Source organism: Hetaerina americana, unplaced genomic scaffold, assembly GCF_022747635.1.
Source record: "Hetaerina americana unplaced genomic scaffold, ioHetAmer1.1.p SCAF_7, whole genome shotgun sequence".
NCBI lineage: Eukaryota > Metazoa > Arthropoda > Insecta > Odonata > Calopterygidae > Hetaerina > Hetaerina americana.
This window is the reverse complement of record NW_027287316.1, coordinates 48,559,062-48,576,110: the sequence shown is the minus strand read 5'-3', so window position 1 is coordinate 48,576,110 and position 17,049 is coordinate 48,559,062. Positions and strand designations below refer to the sequence as shown.

The 17,049-nt window shown below is 39.9% G+C and overlaps 1 protein-coding gene across 3 annotated transcripts in view; it reads left to right on the top strand.

Moving 5' to 3' along the window:
* Positions 1-276: 276 nt before the first annotated feature.
* The window catches only part of LOC139696676 (tyrosine-protein phosphatase non-receptor type 11-like), a 1,102,100-nt gene continuing 1,085,327 nt past the window's right edge, over positions 277-17,049 (top strand). Inside the window, exon 1 of one of the 3 annotated variants that reach the window (XM_071595500.1) lies at positions 277-575. In XM_071595500.1, the coding sequence (XP_071451601.1) occupies positions 340-575 (236 nt within the window). In that variant the 5' untranslated portion in view covers positions 277-339. The remainder of the gene's footprint in view (positions 576-17,049) is intronic. The other 2 variants (XM_071595498.1, XM_071595503.1) reach the window with 2 other exon arrangements.

The window sequence follows — 17,049 nt, the reverse complement described above, 5'->3', positions numbered from 1 at the left end:
AGTGGGGACCATGGGGGAAGAAGGCGGACCTCGCTCCTCCGCCTCCTCTCCGCGCGACGGACGGCCGCTTCTCCGCGAGTTTTGAACGCGGGCGGAAAGGACGGAAAGGAAAGCAAACAAAACAAAACCGGGAAGAAGAGGTGACATTGGAAGGAACCTTATCATCCCTCTTCGAGGATAAACGGGTCTCCTCCCCGGTAACGCGCGTGTGACCGACACCGAAGGGGGTTGGAGGATTTTCTGCTCCCACCCCACCCCCCCAATCTTCGCTTAGCGCACAAATCCATCCCCTCCCCCCTTCTCGCACCTCCTCCCCCTCATTTCTCCTCCTGGTGTGGCATGCCTCAGAATCCCCGTCAGATGTGGCACCGGGTTTTCACTCTGCTGCAGAGCCTGCGCCAGGCACCCCATCACCTGCTCAACCAGTCGGGGGATGCGTCGTCCTCCGGCGCGAACTGGCACGGCCACCCCTCCTATTCCTCTTCGTTCTTCGATCCGAGGAATGGGGGCGCCAGCGGGGACGCGGAGGAGACGAACAGGCGCCGTCTGGCGCTGCTTTCCCAAAGGCTGAGAAGGTTAGAGAATCTCCCCTGTCTCTTATCTGTCTCTCTCTCTCTCACACACACTACCTGCCCCCATTCTCTCTTCTCACCCTCTCCCTCTCCCTCCCTCAATCACCCTCTCAATGGCGCACGCAGATGAAAACAAGCCCGCAAACGTAAACCCCTCTAGTCTACTCACCAGATGTTTTATTCGTTCATATTTTTTTTGTTTCAGACTCCTTTGCCATCTCTCCTCTCTATACCCTTCAATCTCCTCCTCTTTTATATCTTCCCACCGTTATCTTTCGGCTCACAAAAATCGAGTTTGTATGTGTTCCGAGGGATATCCATGTGTAAGGTATTCACACTTGCTATTTGGTTACCCTTGTATTTTACGAGACTCGGTTCATTAACGATCCTTGTTCGTTCGTTAGTGGTCACCCGAGCTCAATTTCGTCTGTCGGGGGAATTAGTTCGTGGCCACTCATTGTGCCTAACCTTACTCAGTAATCTCATCGCGGTTTCGTTCCCTGTTCGAAGGTGTTATCTTCGGTTAATTTTCATTAGCGGACACAGCAGTTTGTGGTTTTGTCGTCCTATAGCTCTGTATGCCTCGACATGCGAGAGTTGGGACTCGCAAGTAATAAAAGTAAAAGTTGTTGGATAAAATTGATTGAAACAGTCCATTATTTATTTGGAAAGAGTGTATTTTCAAGAGGGTAGAAATGAAGCATGTTGGGACAAATCCAAAGAAATGTGGTAATCGACCTGAACTTCGACAGCTTTAATTTCGCCATGTTCTTTTTTATCTCTGAAGCTTAAGGGTGCCTAATCTCCTTCATTGTCAGCGAATTTTTTTATTTTTATGTATGTTTTTCCCGTGAGTGTTAAATTATTGTGACGAGTCATCGTTTTCCTACTTGGAGGTTTCTGTATTTAGGTTGATACGTAATTGAATTTCTAACTCGTTATTGCTATTTCTCTCATATAATGTGCATGTATTGTAATTATATCTCCGTTTGGAATTTATTTTGGGGAAATTCCGTTATGGTTAGTTTTTTATCAGGGTAGCATTCGTTCGTTTCTAATTTTATCTTCCCGTGAAAATGTTTGAAGTGCACAGTACTTTGGCAACTCTGATTAAGGTGAAGTAAATTGTTTTTTAAACGTGCTACTCTAAAAAAATTGAATGCTAGAAATCACCAGTAATTCCTTTCGATATAGTTATTACAAAACGTTGCCATTCATACAACCGCCTATGCCATGGGATTCGATTGTATCATTCGGGTTTCAATATTCATGGACACCCTTCGTCATTTTCGCTGTTCGCTGAGGAATCTTGATCGCATGTATTCATTGACAAGGACACCAGCAATGGGGCCCCAATATCACCAGGGCCGGAATTACTTCGGAACATCCGAGAGAGTCATCATTTTTCCATCACCATGAGCTCTCACGGATGATTGAGTGCCATTAGCTCATTTAATGTCTTAGAATGAAAGGTATTTTTGGAATTTCATTTCAGCGGAATGGTGTGCAAAATTCCCTATCTTAGTTTTTGGGCGCCGCAAATAGGGACCTGGACAATCCTGCCTCCGCAGGGATTCGACCCCGGACCCTCAGGAAAGAGGGGAGAAGCCAGTACACTATCATTCGTGCCAACTTGGCCCCTTTCAATGCTGGAGCATTAAATGTTTCCGTGATTCATGCAAAATATTGCCCCTTAACAAGGAACTAGAAAAAAAAAAAAATATATATATATATATATATATATATATATATATATATATATATATATATATATATATGTGTGTGTGTGTGTGTGTGTGTGTATGTATGTATATATTTTTTATACATATATCTATAGAATTTATATGGCTCGCGGGGGTCCAGGGATAGAGAATTGGACTACTGACCGAAGGACCCGGGTTCGATTCCCGGGCAAGCCTCTCTGGGCACCTGTAGCTCCACCGAAGCTATGTGATTTTTCGGGTACCAGATCTTCCAGGGAAATCATACTCGGCGTAGGGAAAGGAACTGTCCCCGTATCATGATGTGTGGATTTCATACATATAGGGGGGCTAGAGATGGTAGAGTTCACCCAGTGCTAAACTGGCTGAACTCTACCATCACCTACCAAACCGACCTTCCGGTTGATTACTTTGTTTATAGTTTTATACATATGTATGGGAGATCTGGGGCATACCTCCACTCACTATCCATTTGCACGACCAACCGTCCTCCTCGCCGCTGACGAATCATAGGCCGAAATGGCATAGGGAGGTAGGACGGTCCGAGAAGGATGGTTGGCCGGATTCTCATTGGTGATGTACCGCCTGGTCATAGCGACTTTTCCTTTATTAATCTGATATACAAAGTTTTAACATCAATTATATGAAATAATAAACCTTTGCCTTTGGTAAGGGCATATATTACAGATTGGTTGTCCCAGTATACATTGATATGCGTATGTGGTGGCCAAACTTACAGGCCTGTATACTGCATATGTGGCCCCCATGAGGACCGCTAGCGCATGTGCTTTGAAGATTGGCTTATCTTCTTGAAATGGCCACGTCTCGGTTATGTCCAGGCATGGGATGACCCATGCCGCTTGAAATGGCGTGACATCCGAATAAACCTCCGTGGTGAAAGTATATAACTTGTAATGTCGTGGCCTATGCCAACTTTCAGGTGCCCACAAATCCCTTGCCCATCTGGTTTGTCCTTTGGCTAGGTCGTTCATGAGAAAGTATGGTAACCGAAGGATATACATACACCATGATATAAATCCAATTGCCTTAGGGATGTCGATACGCCTTATTTTAGGGATCACTTGAATTATTTATTTCACTCTTAGTAGAGAATTTTTGATGAGACGTAATGTCATTTCAGTCTTATTGATACACCAATATATTTCAGGGAGATCACTGGGTTTAAGTTACTCTTTCTATGATCAATGGTAAATCCCAAGTCCAATTCTAGGACTCGCCCAATCTCCTGGATATATATTTTTTGTTGGTTAGGAAAGAGTAATAGCCAGTCATTTGGATATGCTGTCATCTGGATCTGGAAGCGTTATTAGATTTCTTGGACCACCGCCCGCGCCCATCGTTGCAGGACTGCGGGGGCCAGTGTGTGCCCCATAGGCAATCTATTTCAGCAATAATACTGCCCCTGTATGTATATTCCATAAAAATGACGCTGTCTTGTGGATTGGAATTTGCCAGAATGCGTCCGTCAAATCTATTTTGCATAACAGTTGGAATGTTTTCCAAGTCGCATTTTTAAGTAAGATTGAGGGTTTATTAAAATACTTAGTCCACGAGGACAAATCCTGAATTATTCGTGTCCCTCCAGTCGACTTGGGAAAAGTTACAAGGGGGAATGCACAGTAGGGTTTGGCCATTGATAATATATATTTTTGTAATAAAAAATCCTTCCATGCTAGAATCTCTGGGGATAATTTCGTTGGAAGAAACGTTAAAGGGGCTAAAGAGGGTTCATCTAGGCATTCTGGTACGAAAAGGGATGAGCTGTTGGGAATGGTTCTATTTCCGGCTCTGCGGTAGATGTCATGGGGTTCGGGTGGACCTGTTCTACTCGTTCCTCCACCGGCGATGCGGGTCGCGGGAGCAGCTTTTCAACCTTGGCCTGTTAGGCGGAAATGTGCGAAAAGAAATTTGAGACATAATCATCGTCTTCAAATTCCGACGGCGGCTCCGTGGAAGAACTCCGAGCTGACGGCGGGGGAATCTATTGCGCTGTCGTCCGAGGCGTTGTCCTCATCCAGGTCAGAGGAGTCTTCCTGTAATATCGTGGGGTTTTCCGGGGGCGCCGAGCCTTGTAATTGGAGTAGGTCGTCGAACAAAAGGCAATCTACCTCATCGTGTTCCTCCGCTGCGCCGGGTTCTGCGGACGTTCAGGAGCTGCGATCGTATTGTCGCGTATCTGCGTAGGGGTGACGGCGGTAGACCCTGTGTCGTCGTCAGCAGCCTGGCTAGTTGTTCCTGGATGCAGTAGGCTTCCTGTATAAGAAGGAAAATTGACTATCCGACTTGTGTATGTTCAATTTTCATAGTGATTCTCTAAAATGTTCTTGTGATGCATCAGAGTTATTTCTAAGAGAGCTGATAATGGATATTCTTTGCCGTCTAATTAGAACGTTTCTAGTCATTTGTGTTGAAAAAAAGAAGTGTTTTGTCTTATGGACGCTTTAAGTGCCTCGTGCACTACCAGGATCCTCATCAAGGACGCATTTTTCAAAGTTGCAAACCATTTTTACAAGCCCTTGAAGTTTACATAGAGTACCGACCCTCTTTCCGAAAAATATCGTTCCAATTCTTGCCTGAGTTTTTAACCTGTAAGTTTGGTTTTATACGATGAGTGTAGAGTTCACCCATAACTAATAGTGTCTTATGGCGCGTGGAATTCAGGCATTAACCGGGTAGTACATGGGGTCTGTCCCTTCTCAGTGTCCCAATTCAGTTTCCCACTAAGTTCTTGTTCAAATGTTGGCCATTTTTGCATTTATCGAGAATGCATAGTTCAAAACACTTGATATTGTATTTAGAATTTTTATCGACTCATAAATTTACTTTTAGGGATGGTAAACCGATCCCTTGTATCCTGGGAATCGAAATATCAGAGTTTACACATTATCCACGGTGAAGGTGAAACGCGAAACGCATGCCTTCGAATTAACTGGCGGGTGCTCAATTCGCCAAACTAACCCATCGCTTAGTTTGGCGAATTGAGCACCTGCCAGTTAATTCGAAGGCAATTCGCCAAACTAATCCACGTTGCACATTTTGTTGCTATTATTGTTGTCGATGGAATAGCTCTAAACAGGATCTTGAGAATGGAATTTTAGCAATTTATTTTCAATAAACTCGGCGTGGAGAAAGATTCTTCCTTTTCGATTTTCGTTAATTTTTTTCTTAGTATTAAATTAAGCTTTTGATTTGTTGTATATAATATTTTATTGCTGCTTAATATACTCCTAAAATAAATGATTCGTAGGGAAATATGATCTACCTGTATTGCCTGAAAATGCTTTGGCAATAATTCCCCTAGAAATTTATTTGATCTTGAATCCCCGCTCCAGTTTTTCCTCGCTCGAATGCATTACTCTGGCATGATTAATCTTGTTGGGATAAATATAGGCTGCAAAGTTTTGATGTGTCTTACTCAGTATTTTCTGCCGACAAGCCATTAGCATAAATATGTAAATGATGAAATGTGATGCCGCCAATAATTTAAGTTGTATGAAGAAATTCTAATACGCTTTTGTGGCTGTTATATAATGTTTGAGAAAACCCACCTTGACTTTATGAATCCTTTTTTTTTACATTGATACGTTTGTGCCAGAAAATGTTGTACCCCTCCCTAGTAGGACTCCTATTAGAATCGGAGGGTTATAGTTTTAATGAGAAGATAGGGGTATAAAAGAGGAAATACACCTCTCATGGTGAATCAATTTATTTGATATATCCGAAGTTTAATAAAATGTATTTAATTTGTTTTCTGCATTACAATCAATATTAAACTTAGAAGCCACGCAAATGAATTGTAAAATGTTCGATGGAAATACAGGGCTTAATGAGGCCCATCAATATCCTTGACGTTTTGGATGCAACAATGACCAAAATGGATGCGAAACAATTATTCGGCTTCTGCTCGCGTTCCCTTAATCGCAGGTTAAAATTCTGCTGTGGGTGTAGATGTTGCATTTGTGCAATGTATTTTGTCCGAAACTCTAATTTTTACTGAGGGGAGGAAATTTCCTCAACTAATGATCAAGTGAACGAGGGAATGCCCTATAAATCTGCATATGATAAATCGCCTGCTCTGGGATATCCCGACTCTAAAAAAAAAACCTACTCATTATTTATTACTCATGAATTTCCTAATAAACGTTTGTACTCTCAACCGATGATTATTTTAATAGGTACTTAATTGCTTTATTAGCTGTAATGCTTAGCATTCCTTTTTTAAGTATTTATTATTCTCAGTATTTAGTGAAAATGTGAGCAAGGGATTCAGGTGGCAATAAGAAGAATGATAAAAGCCGTAAAATGTACTGCATTAATTACTTTTTAGTTTTGCGACCATAGTTTCATTATCGATAGGCAATGCTTATTTTGGTTGCAACGCATTGTGTAGTCATTTAATACCATACTTGGGAAGGGACGAGATAATTCGTTTAGTTAAATTCGAATAACTCTTAACTGGTTTATTTATTTTTTTATTTGCGTGTTAACTCAATGCGTTTATTTTGCTAAAACATCGACGTGGAACTTGATGTGTTAAAAATTAATTCGTCAGAGAAGTGGGGACACTCATAGGAATAATTTTAGGTTGGTACCAGTGAAAGTCAACAGGAGAGGGAACTTGAAGGCTTCAACATCGAGAATGCTTAAACCTTTTGTCATGTTGAAAAATTATTTATGTTTTTCTTTGTGTAATGGACACAAGTTTTTAGCATAAGTTTTTACGGGAGTAAACATATTTTTGTAAAATTAAAGTGATATTGAAAGTTTGTGCCTGATACAATGTGACTGATATTTGTTTTATCTGGCATTAAATTGCGACTGAAATAAATTAAATATATATATCGCTCAACTTGACTGAGTTGTCTTTCACATGCCTAATTGAAAACCACGACCAAATAAAATGCTTTGCGCCATGAGTTTTTTTCTTAAGTATTCACTTATAGTTTCGGTAACAAAAGTGAAAGACTAAGAAAAGGAAAGATATCGGGGTTGCGCATTGTTTTAGATAGTGAATACGCGGTAGCTCACATTTTCCCGACCGGAAGAAAACGAAAGTGCTCTCCGACACTCAAGATAGGCCTCGACGTGCTCGGCCGTGGTATTTATGCTTCATTCTCTCTATTGGGAAGGTGCGCATTTTCCCTCCGATCATAAACAAACACATATCGCAGGCGACGAGCGACGCTTCCTTCGCATAAACCGCTCTCATTTTGACGGGGCGAGGTAAATCTAAACGCATCCCCCCCTTTCTATGATATATGAAGGATACGGTGGGAAAAAAATGGGAAAATAACATCCTACTCCGACATTCCCTCACCCCGAGCCTCCTCCCCTCTCACACGCCGCAGACATCGAGTTTTCGCACACAGCGCCCATTCTACTTACACCTCTCTCTCGCTCTCTCCCCATCCCTTATTTTTTGCACATTACCCAACCGTTCGACCTTCGTTCATCCAATTTCCGGTTCGACGCTATCAACTTTTCCGATCTGTTTCCCCATGTACGAGAAGGACCGGAGTTTGGATGGACCTGTGAGCGACCCGGAAGAACCAGGGGTGTGGAGGGAAGTGGACAATGCGGAGGAGAATGGCGACGTATCTCATTCCGACGAGTGCTAAATGTATGGTCTTATCGTGAAGATAAATGGTAATAAACGTGACGCGAATCCGTCAAGAAGTAAGGAGGCTAATTTTAACATTTAACTGCGAGGCTTCAAAAATCGACTTCCAGACAGCCACTGCCCACCGTGATACCCTAGGCGTATGGATTAGAATGAGGCGCCCGTACAAAAAAGAAAGTAGGATTGGTTCCGGAGGAGAGTTGTAATTTCTTGCGTAAAATATATGCAATCCATTGTTGAGCTTCTGTTCAGGAAAGCGTAAGAAAACGAAGGGAGCGTAGAAGAGCGCAGAAGCGTAAGAAAAAGGAGGAGACCAGCTTTTCCCTAAATGGCTGTTCTTTTCCATCAGTCGAAAGTGTAGGCTAGCAAGTTAAAGCTCATTTTAAGACCTGAGGATATGCATGTATGCTAATTTTATTGTGCCTATAAATTTCTTATTTCAGTGATCAATTTCATGCCATGGATAAAAGATATAAAAGCCCATTTAAAACATTTATATTTCAAGAAAACATGTCTTAACGAAGCGAGTCGGCGTTCTATCCATTATAGCTATCATTTAATATAAGTATTTTTACATCAGTAAGCTATTTTACGCTTAAAGTACTCTTAAATATCTCTGTACCGATTTCGGATAGTCACGTAGATTTAATATTTCGCCGCTTGAGAATTTGTGACTGAAAGGCCTCTTTGAGTTTTTGACGTCACTTTATACAGTGGCTGTCATTGTGATTAACAGATGGAATTTTTTTTACATTAAATCACTAATTTTGATGAATATGTACGTGTTCATGTATTTGAGAGGCATGGAATTTGGGAAACAAGTTATCACTCATCGATAATTCATTTAATACCATTGTGTCGGTGCACTCAGTGCGTACAAATGAGTGACAGGTGGGGAAGAGCTTAGGGCTTAAGAAGGTAGCGATTAGCCAGTTAATAGGAAATCGATAACAGCATGCCGTATTACGTTAGTGACGATTCAACCATGGTATAAATGAAATTTGTCTCAATATGAGCATATTTTCCTTTAACGAAAGAGTCTCTTTTAAGCATGGAAACGTTGATAAATATTTGAATGTCCGGAAATAAATTTTAATAAAAAGATATATTTATGTGATACGATAAAAACACTAGTAAAATTGACATTCATTCAACCCAATAAGATGATAATAGATGTAAAATTAAGATTTGGGTAGTGCCAGAGTTATGAAACTGAAGATATTTTGTACTTACGATGGATGCCTCGAACGTCACGAAACGTTTGTTAAAGCACGCAGTCTATGGACCCCAAAATGTGCCATCTAAATGGCACCCTGCAAGCCACCGCTTGGACGTGTGGCATAATGTTAAATATTTTGAAGGCATTGAAGGAGGCTGGCCGATTGAATGAGTATACGTAAAATATTATAAATGATATCAAAAAGGCAGTAATTGAAACTAAATATTTGGAAGGAATTTGTCGTTAGAATACCCAAAACGTAAGAAAGAGAACGGAAATAAAGCAGGTTATTTCTTTCCAAGAGATCAAAGTACATCGTAAATGAACTGCTGCTGTTGATTATTCGTTTCACCCAAGATATCACATCACGGACATTCATTACGTTCTCTGCTTCATTATTAAATGTGAAGGAGGCACCCAATCCATCTTCTCGCCGTCGAATTCAGGACCTCGTCCATGATCTTTTTTGTTTTCTCCGACGAACAAGTCTCTTACCGGCAGAATTATCTTCCTCATCTATTTCGCAAATTATTAGTGCTACTGCAACCAATAATAGTCATGCCAGGAAATCCATTTCAAGTCTTGTACTGATAACAGCCCTAAAAATTTAGCCACAATCTCTGCTGGCCAAAGTTAAAACTGTTACTGGTCCGTGTGAAAGGAGCACACAATTTGTACGACACTAAGTTGCTTGCGAGTTGGCTATGATAGTTTTTATCACGGAAAGATAGCATCAAATGCTGGTCGTGTCACCCGGATTGTACGCACCGACATTTTCCAATTTGTTTCCAAATCAATGCGGATGCAAGGCCATTGTATTGTCTCAGAATTCTAGAGACGTTTTCTACGAAATAGTAAAAAATGTTAAATTTCAGTGAAAATGATTGTAAATTGAATTCCAAATGCGGAATTAACCCAATCAATCCTGTTTTTACCACATGAATTCACTGCTTAATATCCCATACCGTAGGAATTGGGTAATTATGATTATCCCGGCATTCTTAATTTGACCCCTTCCATAACATTAATGTAGTTTTGTATAGCTCTAGTCATTGATGTTAGAGGGTAAGTTTAGATTGGAATTTCTTTGTTGATGTGGGCATGGAGGAGAATTGGAAAAAAATGATAAAGGCAGAAGAGAAAACATTCTAAATGTTTCCAGACATGGTTGGGTAAGAAAAAAGGCTGCTCGGAGAATTTCGACGAAGATAGGACTGGTGAATTTTCTTTTTATTATCCTAAGAGGCAATGGGATGCCGAAAATGATAATAGGGAAGAGAATGCTATGAAGACTGGGCATAGGGATGGAAAGTAGGTATTTTGGATGGTATTTAGGGAGTGAGAAAGTATCTAGTTTAAGAATGAGTTGTTGTAAAATGAAATAGAGGGTTTAAGGATTTTTTGTGTCATGTTAGTTAGAGCTTACGAGTGTAGGAGTATGTAGTGCAATGGGTCCATCAAAATCCTACCATCACCCGGTAAACTACAGATAATTATAACAATGGAGTAATGTGTGGAGACCTTTTATATACCTACAATATTGCATTCAAAGCCGAGCATCCATTTTTTGAGTGGGAATTCAACCTATTTCCGCAGCTCATTCGAAGTCTGTCGTTTCATAAAATTATTTCATTACGCGTATTCTTTAATCGTGAATGAATCATCTCCTGAAATCATTATGCACTATTTCCATCAGTTATTGCAGGTGTTGGGAAACTTCTCGGCATTGAGATGCAGATGGGTGTGTTCACTTTTGAACAGGTGAGCCACGCGTGCGTAGGAAGCAATGTGTGAGGGATTGGATGAGATGTCATTAGCCATGCAGTCCGTATCCTGCGCCGAAGTGAAGCTATTGGTCGGCCAGATCCACCTCGCGGATCGCATTTTCCCCACAGGTGGGGATTAAGGGATCCGTAGGTGATCCAAGAGTGACATACATGTAGATAACCACCTTCTCATCAAAGGAGTAATGCTGAAAAATGAAAAAAAAAGAATCTCGGAGAAAACGGGACACACTCGAGAGAGAGTGACGCCTTCACAGCTGTGCTCAATTTTGTCGATTTTTATATTTTTGTCATTTTATTTTCGAGTCATAAAATTTTAGCGTCGTCTTGACTCGTGATAGGGGAGAGGTGGGAATTCCGATCTTCCCATTGCCTCCGCGAGATCGTTGCCCGCCCGTGCGAAACTGAGAGCTCATCGTCGGTCAATTGTTTTTTTCTTTCTTTCTCCGCGGTAGGTCGTAAGGTAGATATTTTAAGATCAGCATATTTTTATGGGTCCCGTCTGACTTGATTTCCAGATAGGAAACGACACGGAAAAAGAACACCTTGCGAGGGCAGGTTGATTTGTTTCCGTGCTAGCATATTCGGTGGTGCGGTTCTACACGTTGGACCGGAATAATCTCGCGACAGTTTAGGCAGTTGGGCTATCATTAAAAACTTTTGCCACTCCACTCATGTCAGGAACTTGAATTCGTACAGCCCACATGTTCTAAGTTCCCCCGGGGTTCTACAGCAATAAAACTAGTCCTTTTCGGAGCATCGTGTAAAATTAAATTTTTCTTTTCCTCGCAAATGGAAATCCTTTCCTAGTGGACAACTTTATAACACTAGGCTCTAAAGCTAGAAAAACTGAATTCATTGAAGAGATGTATCGCAGTGCATTACTCAAAATTTGCCATAATTTTCCGTTTGATCAATTCGAATTAAATTAAAATGCTTTTAAACCTTTTATTTCAATGTAATTTTGTTAAAGGTGAGGAAGATTTATCTTTTTTTGATGTTTTTTTCATAGGTACGAGGTACATTCTCTGCGTAGAAATCGGATGGATCGTAGAGTATCTCATTCTCGGAGCTAAACTTTCTCCTTAGGTGGTGTTGATGGGACAAGCTTTATGCGAAATATATTTCAGCCGAAGTATGAGGCTAGATCTATGGATCGGGAATCTTTTTCTTTGTCCTCATCATACACCCGGGTTGATTTTCCTTCTTACGTGCACACATATTCCTCTTAGTCGATGTACTTATTATTATGTAATTATTATGCCTTGGTATTCATCGATGCGTCGGCCTTCCCTTATGTTTTCTTTTTTACCATATTCCTGCCAAATACATCTCGTTTCTAGGTGAGTCTGACCCATTTGTTTGTTACGTTTGTTTTTCATGGGGTCTTTTCCACGTCTACTAACCGAATTACTAGCTCATCTTCCTCAACATGATACCTGTAGCTTCTCGATGCATTCAAACAATTTATCTATCCACTGCCAGGTGACAGCCTACATTTTCTAATTATTGTTCTAGGCACTTGTGCAGATTTGTTGTTTTCGTGTTTTGGAGTGTGCATTCGTACATTCAAGCAATATTATGGAGAAAGTTAGTGCGATTTATTCGTAATTACCAACCTTATTGAAACTCCTACAGAGAGTGATTCCACATCGCACCCCTACTCGCTGACTGTTCTTTGCATGGAATTAAGTATCTTTTAGTGTGTAGTCCGAGAAATGAAAGAACATATAAATTCTTTGGCATAAGAGTCGAAACCGTCTATTTGCCTTAAATGTAGCTTGACCAGTTTTGTTTCATAACTTAACCTAAAGAGTATGGCGTCGCTTTATCCTGGATCCTTGAAAATGGGCAATCCAACGTTGTCCATTACACTTTGTGACCTGTTTTATTATGCATTAATCATACTGCATGTGATGTAGCGAGGATGCAATAGGGTGAAAGGAGGTTGTATTGACCTCATATTATATTTATATATATATATTTTATTAGGTAATCTACCGGTTAAGGTAGGTTTTTGGATGGACGTAATTACTAATTAAATAATTTGTGACCCCTTGCAAACCCCAACATCCTACTATACATAAGGTATATATATATATATATATATATATATATATATATATATATATATATATATATATATATATATTTACATTAGATTTAGGTTTGTATTGATTATATGTTACTAGTAATTAATAAAGGATAATCAATTATGATTATGAAACTTAAATTTTTTGGGAAAGATTCTTCTGATTTCAAGGCATATCTCGAAAGCTTACTCTGTCGCAAAGAATATTAACTTTTTTAAAAATTTTTGGATTTTACGAAAGGTGAAATTCACCAATGGCATCTTGTGGTGTACGTGTGGACCTAATGTGTCTTCATTTAATTTATTGAACAGTTATTATTAGTCAACTGTGATAATTTCTCCAAATGACATTGTTCGTCGGACTTGACTTAGGTTGTTATAACCATGGTGTTGGCGTGGATGTTAACTGAAATAGAACACATGCGGCTATGTTAAATTCATAATTAAGCTCTTTTTCCTCCGATTTACGATAATTATATAGACACATCTTAGGGCAGTCGAGGTAAGCCCGTTTTCGTAATGTCACGTTGTGCTTATTAGTAATAAATTTATTTATTTTGGCGTAGTATTTTCACGAGAAAGATGATTAAAAACGATAATAATTTTATACACTAATTTTTAATGAGTAATTATGCAAATTTCATCAAAGCATTTGAAGCAAAGTTAAACTGAAGACACGATGGATGGATGAGGATGTTTGATACTTGCTATTGCATTCGAGATTTTGTTAAGATTTTTATGGTTCTATTTTCATCTCAACGGCCCTGTTCAACTGCTTATGTCAGCTGGTCATTCTATTGGTGTATATTGTGTAGTGCTATCGTTGAGTATGCTTGAGAGGATATATTCGATAATTAAAGAGTGATTACTCTTCTGTTCCTTGAGATTTTATTTTAGTCAGACTGTTTCCTATCACCCTCCAAAAAGTTTTTAACCAGTCAGTCATTCTTTCATTTTGTATAGGAAGTCGAAACCCCTCGTGATGTCGTTCTATTTAGAATTATAATTTGCTTAGGACTAAGCATGTGCTGGCAGTGTCGGCCGGGGCGTGCTTAAACTTTCCTAAAACTGGGCCGGTGGGCGATCGGCTGCAGTGCGTCTCCATGGAAACGGTAGTGTAAGTTTACAGCAGGTCTGCCAACTAGACGATGGAGGTATCATCCGAGCCCTGTGATTGGTGCTTTCAGGCGCTTGCTATGCTACCTCCCCCCTCCTTCCCCCTCCCCCGACATGCCTTCCTTCACTCTGCACCCTGTTGGAATCTCCCAATACATCATAAGGCATTGGAAAAAGACAACTGTTCGAAACATTTTAACTGTGGTCGTGGACATTCGTGCTCTAGACGAATTGTTGAATATTAAGAGTAGCTGCTTGCCGAACAACCACGAAAGGTATGTATTGTTTTTTAAAATAGGGAGGGAATTATTGTTATATTACCACCCATTTCATTCATTTCGAAATTCTTGTATTCACATATTAGTTTCAATTTGTAATCTTCAGCATTCGCAAAGGATCGTCGAATAAGGAAAATCTCTTATAGTTTTGACGTAATTTTAAAAAATTTCCAGCTAAGTGGACGTATGACGTGAGGAATATTTAATGTTTACTTTTCACGTTTTCCAGAATAATTTTTATTCTTTAGACGTTCAAAGAGTTTTCATAGAAGTATAAATTTAAGTATTATTATTAATTAGGTTGTGGAGCTGAAGTTGTTACAAATATTTATGGTGTTTATGGTTAATTTAAATTCAATAACGGTTAATTATCCCTTACCCATCCCTCCTGGTGCTTGTGTACCCCCTGCAACCCGCCTTTTTGTTGGGTTAGTCATGTAGATATGCAATTAGTTATTGGGTTTTAGAGTATGTTTCTTTTTTAGGGAAGAATAATAAAACATTGTTCAATTAATTCATGTAAAAATGTAGTCACATGAAGTAAGTATCATTGCATTACATTAGATGGCTATCGATAAAAAGTAGATTTTGGATAGGGCCATGAAAAGAGCCAAAAATAGCAAATCGCTAAGTGAAATTATAATAGGTTGAGGTTTATCGGTGTGCGTGTAGAGAGATGTTTAGGTGCTTCCTAGGTTTTATCCAGGTAATTTCCGCGTCATAGACTGACAGGTCAATTTACTATGTTATGACACCCCGCGTCCGCTGCCGTCAATTCATGGGTTTCTTTTTTAAAAAGTAACCCACAATTGTAATTATAAATCGAAAGGCTTGTTTTATTAATATAGGCAGATATCTCGCGCTAAAATAATACTTCACGCGTATGCAATCCGTACTTGACGTTAGGGGATGATGTTCGTTGTTAACGCGGCGTACAGGTTTTCAGGGTGATCCGTTGCCGGAAATTCACGCAGTTGATGTTGAGGCATGGCTATCTAAAACCACCAAGAATCGAACAATTGCCTTCCGAGTATCCTTGAGCCTTCTATCAACTTGATAAGCATTAAGTATTTGTGAATTCGAAGATAAGTTGACATTGAAAATGACGTAACTTAAACGCGTAGTTGTAAAAGTATTTATGGAACCGAAAGCAATCACAATGCTTTCGTGATGACAGCGCACAAGACATAGCACATGCTCATTTGTGGAGTCATGTCGTTGAGATACCCGATCACGACGGAGAGCGAGGTCGAGTCAGTATGGATTGACTCATTACCCAGTAGTCAGGTTTCTTCTTCTTGTCTCTGTTTGAATTCCAGCGTTGCATTCGTGTCTGATGCTTCTGTAATGACTCATCTTCTGTATGGATGCAAATATTGGCGATAGTTTAGTTATTCATGGTGTGCAACAAAATTTTCCCTCGTGGAAGGAATAATTTCTGCTGAATTATCTGGAGGATCCAATTAAATGATACTTGTAAACTCATATATTTGACCTATCGTATGGTACTGTAATGACATAAGGTTTTAGAAAACTAATAACTCACGTCATTTAGAAATATTTTGAACGGCAAATATCTTTGGATCGTATCAGCTTGAAATTTTTAATTGGTCTTCCAAACATTATTTAATTATTAGGTGATCTAATAGGTGAAGTTAGGTTTTGGATTGACACAAATATTAATAAATATTTTGCTTCTCCATACAAAACACAACCCAATATCCTACTCTACAACAAGCCCTTCATCCCTGTGTACTTCCTTCCTCCCTTCATCCCGTCCAACATCCCTATTCTGTCCTGCCCTTTACTCGTTTGCTTAACATTCTCTCTTCTATTAATGTCTTCAACATCCCACTGCCGATCAATACGCCCTACATCCATTTTTCCCGCCTCCTTATAATTTCTCCCAACAATCCCCTCTCATCAGCCATCATACCTAGCAATTCCTCATTTGTTTTCCCTTCGGTCCGTTTCTTCCCTCCAATCTACGTCTATCCTCCTGTTTCGCTGACCACGTTTCCGCGCCGTACATAACTACGCTCCATATCAAAGTTTTCACGAGCCTTTTCTTAACATCCTTATTCAACGTCCCTATCATCAACTGCCTTTCCTTGTGAAAGCCTCTTTTCCTAGCGCAATTCTTACCTTTTAAGTCCCTACTACTTCGACCGTGTTGGTCCAAAACACTTCCGAGATACGTTAGCTGTTCTACCTACTCTAGTTTTTCCCTCCTATTTTAATGCTTAGTTTAGCCTTTTTCTTTATAGAAAATCGCATAACCTTAGTTTTATTGATATTGATTTTCATCCCATATCTGTCGCACTGAATTTCCAATGCACCCAGCAATGCTTGCAACCCCTTGGCTGACTGACAAACTAAAGCTTTGTCATCAGCAAACCTAACTGATTTTACGAATTCCCCGCCGACTTTCATTCCTACCTCCAGTTCTTTTCATGCCCGGAGTAATCGGCATAATTAGGGCAGAACAATGGAGTAACGTCGCAGGTGTAATTTTAATTTAGATAATTGAAAATTAGTCTCCTAGACCTAATTTTGATTCTTAGAAAATGGCTGTAACGATTCATAATAATTGGTCTTGTTATTTGGTGTTAAGTAATTGTGCGGT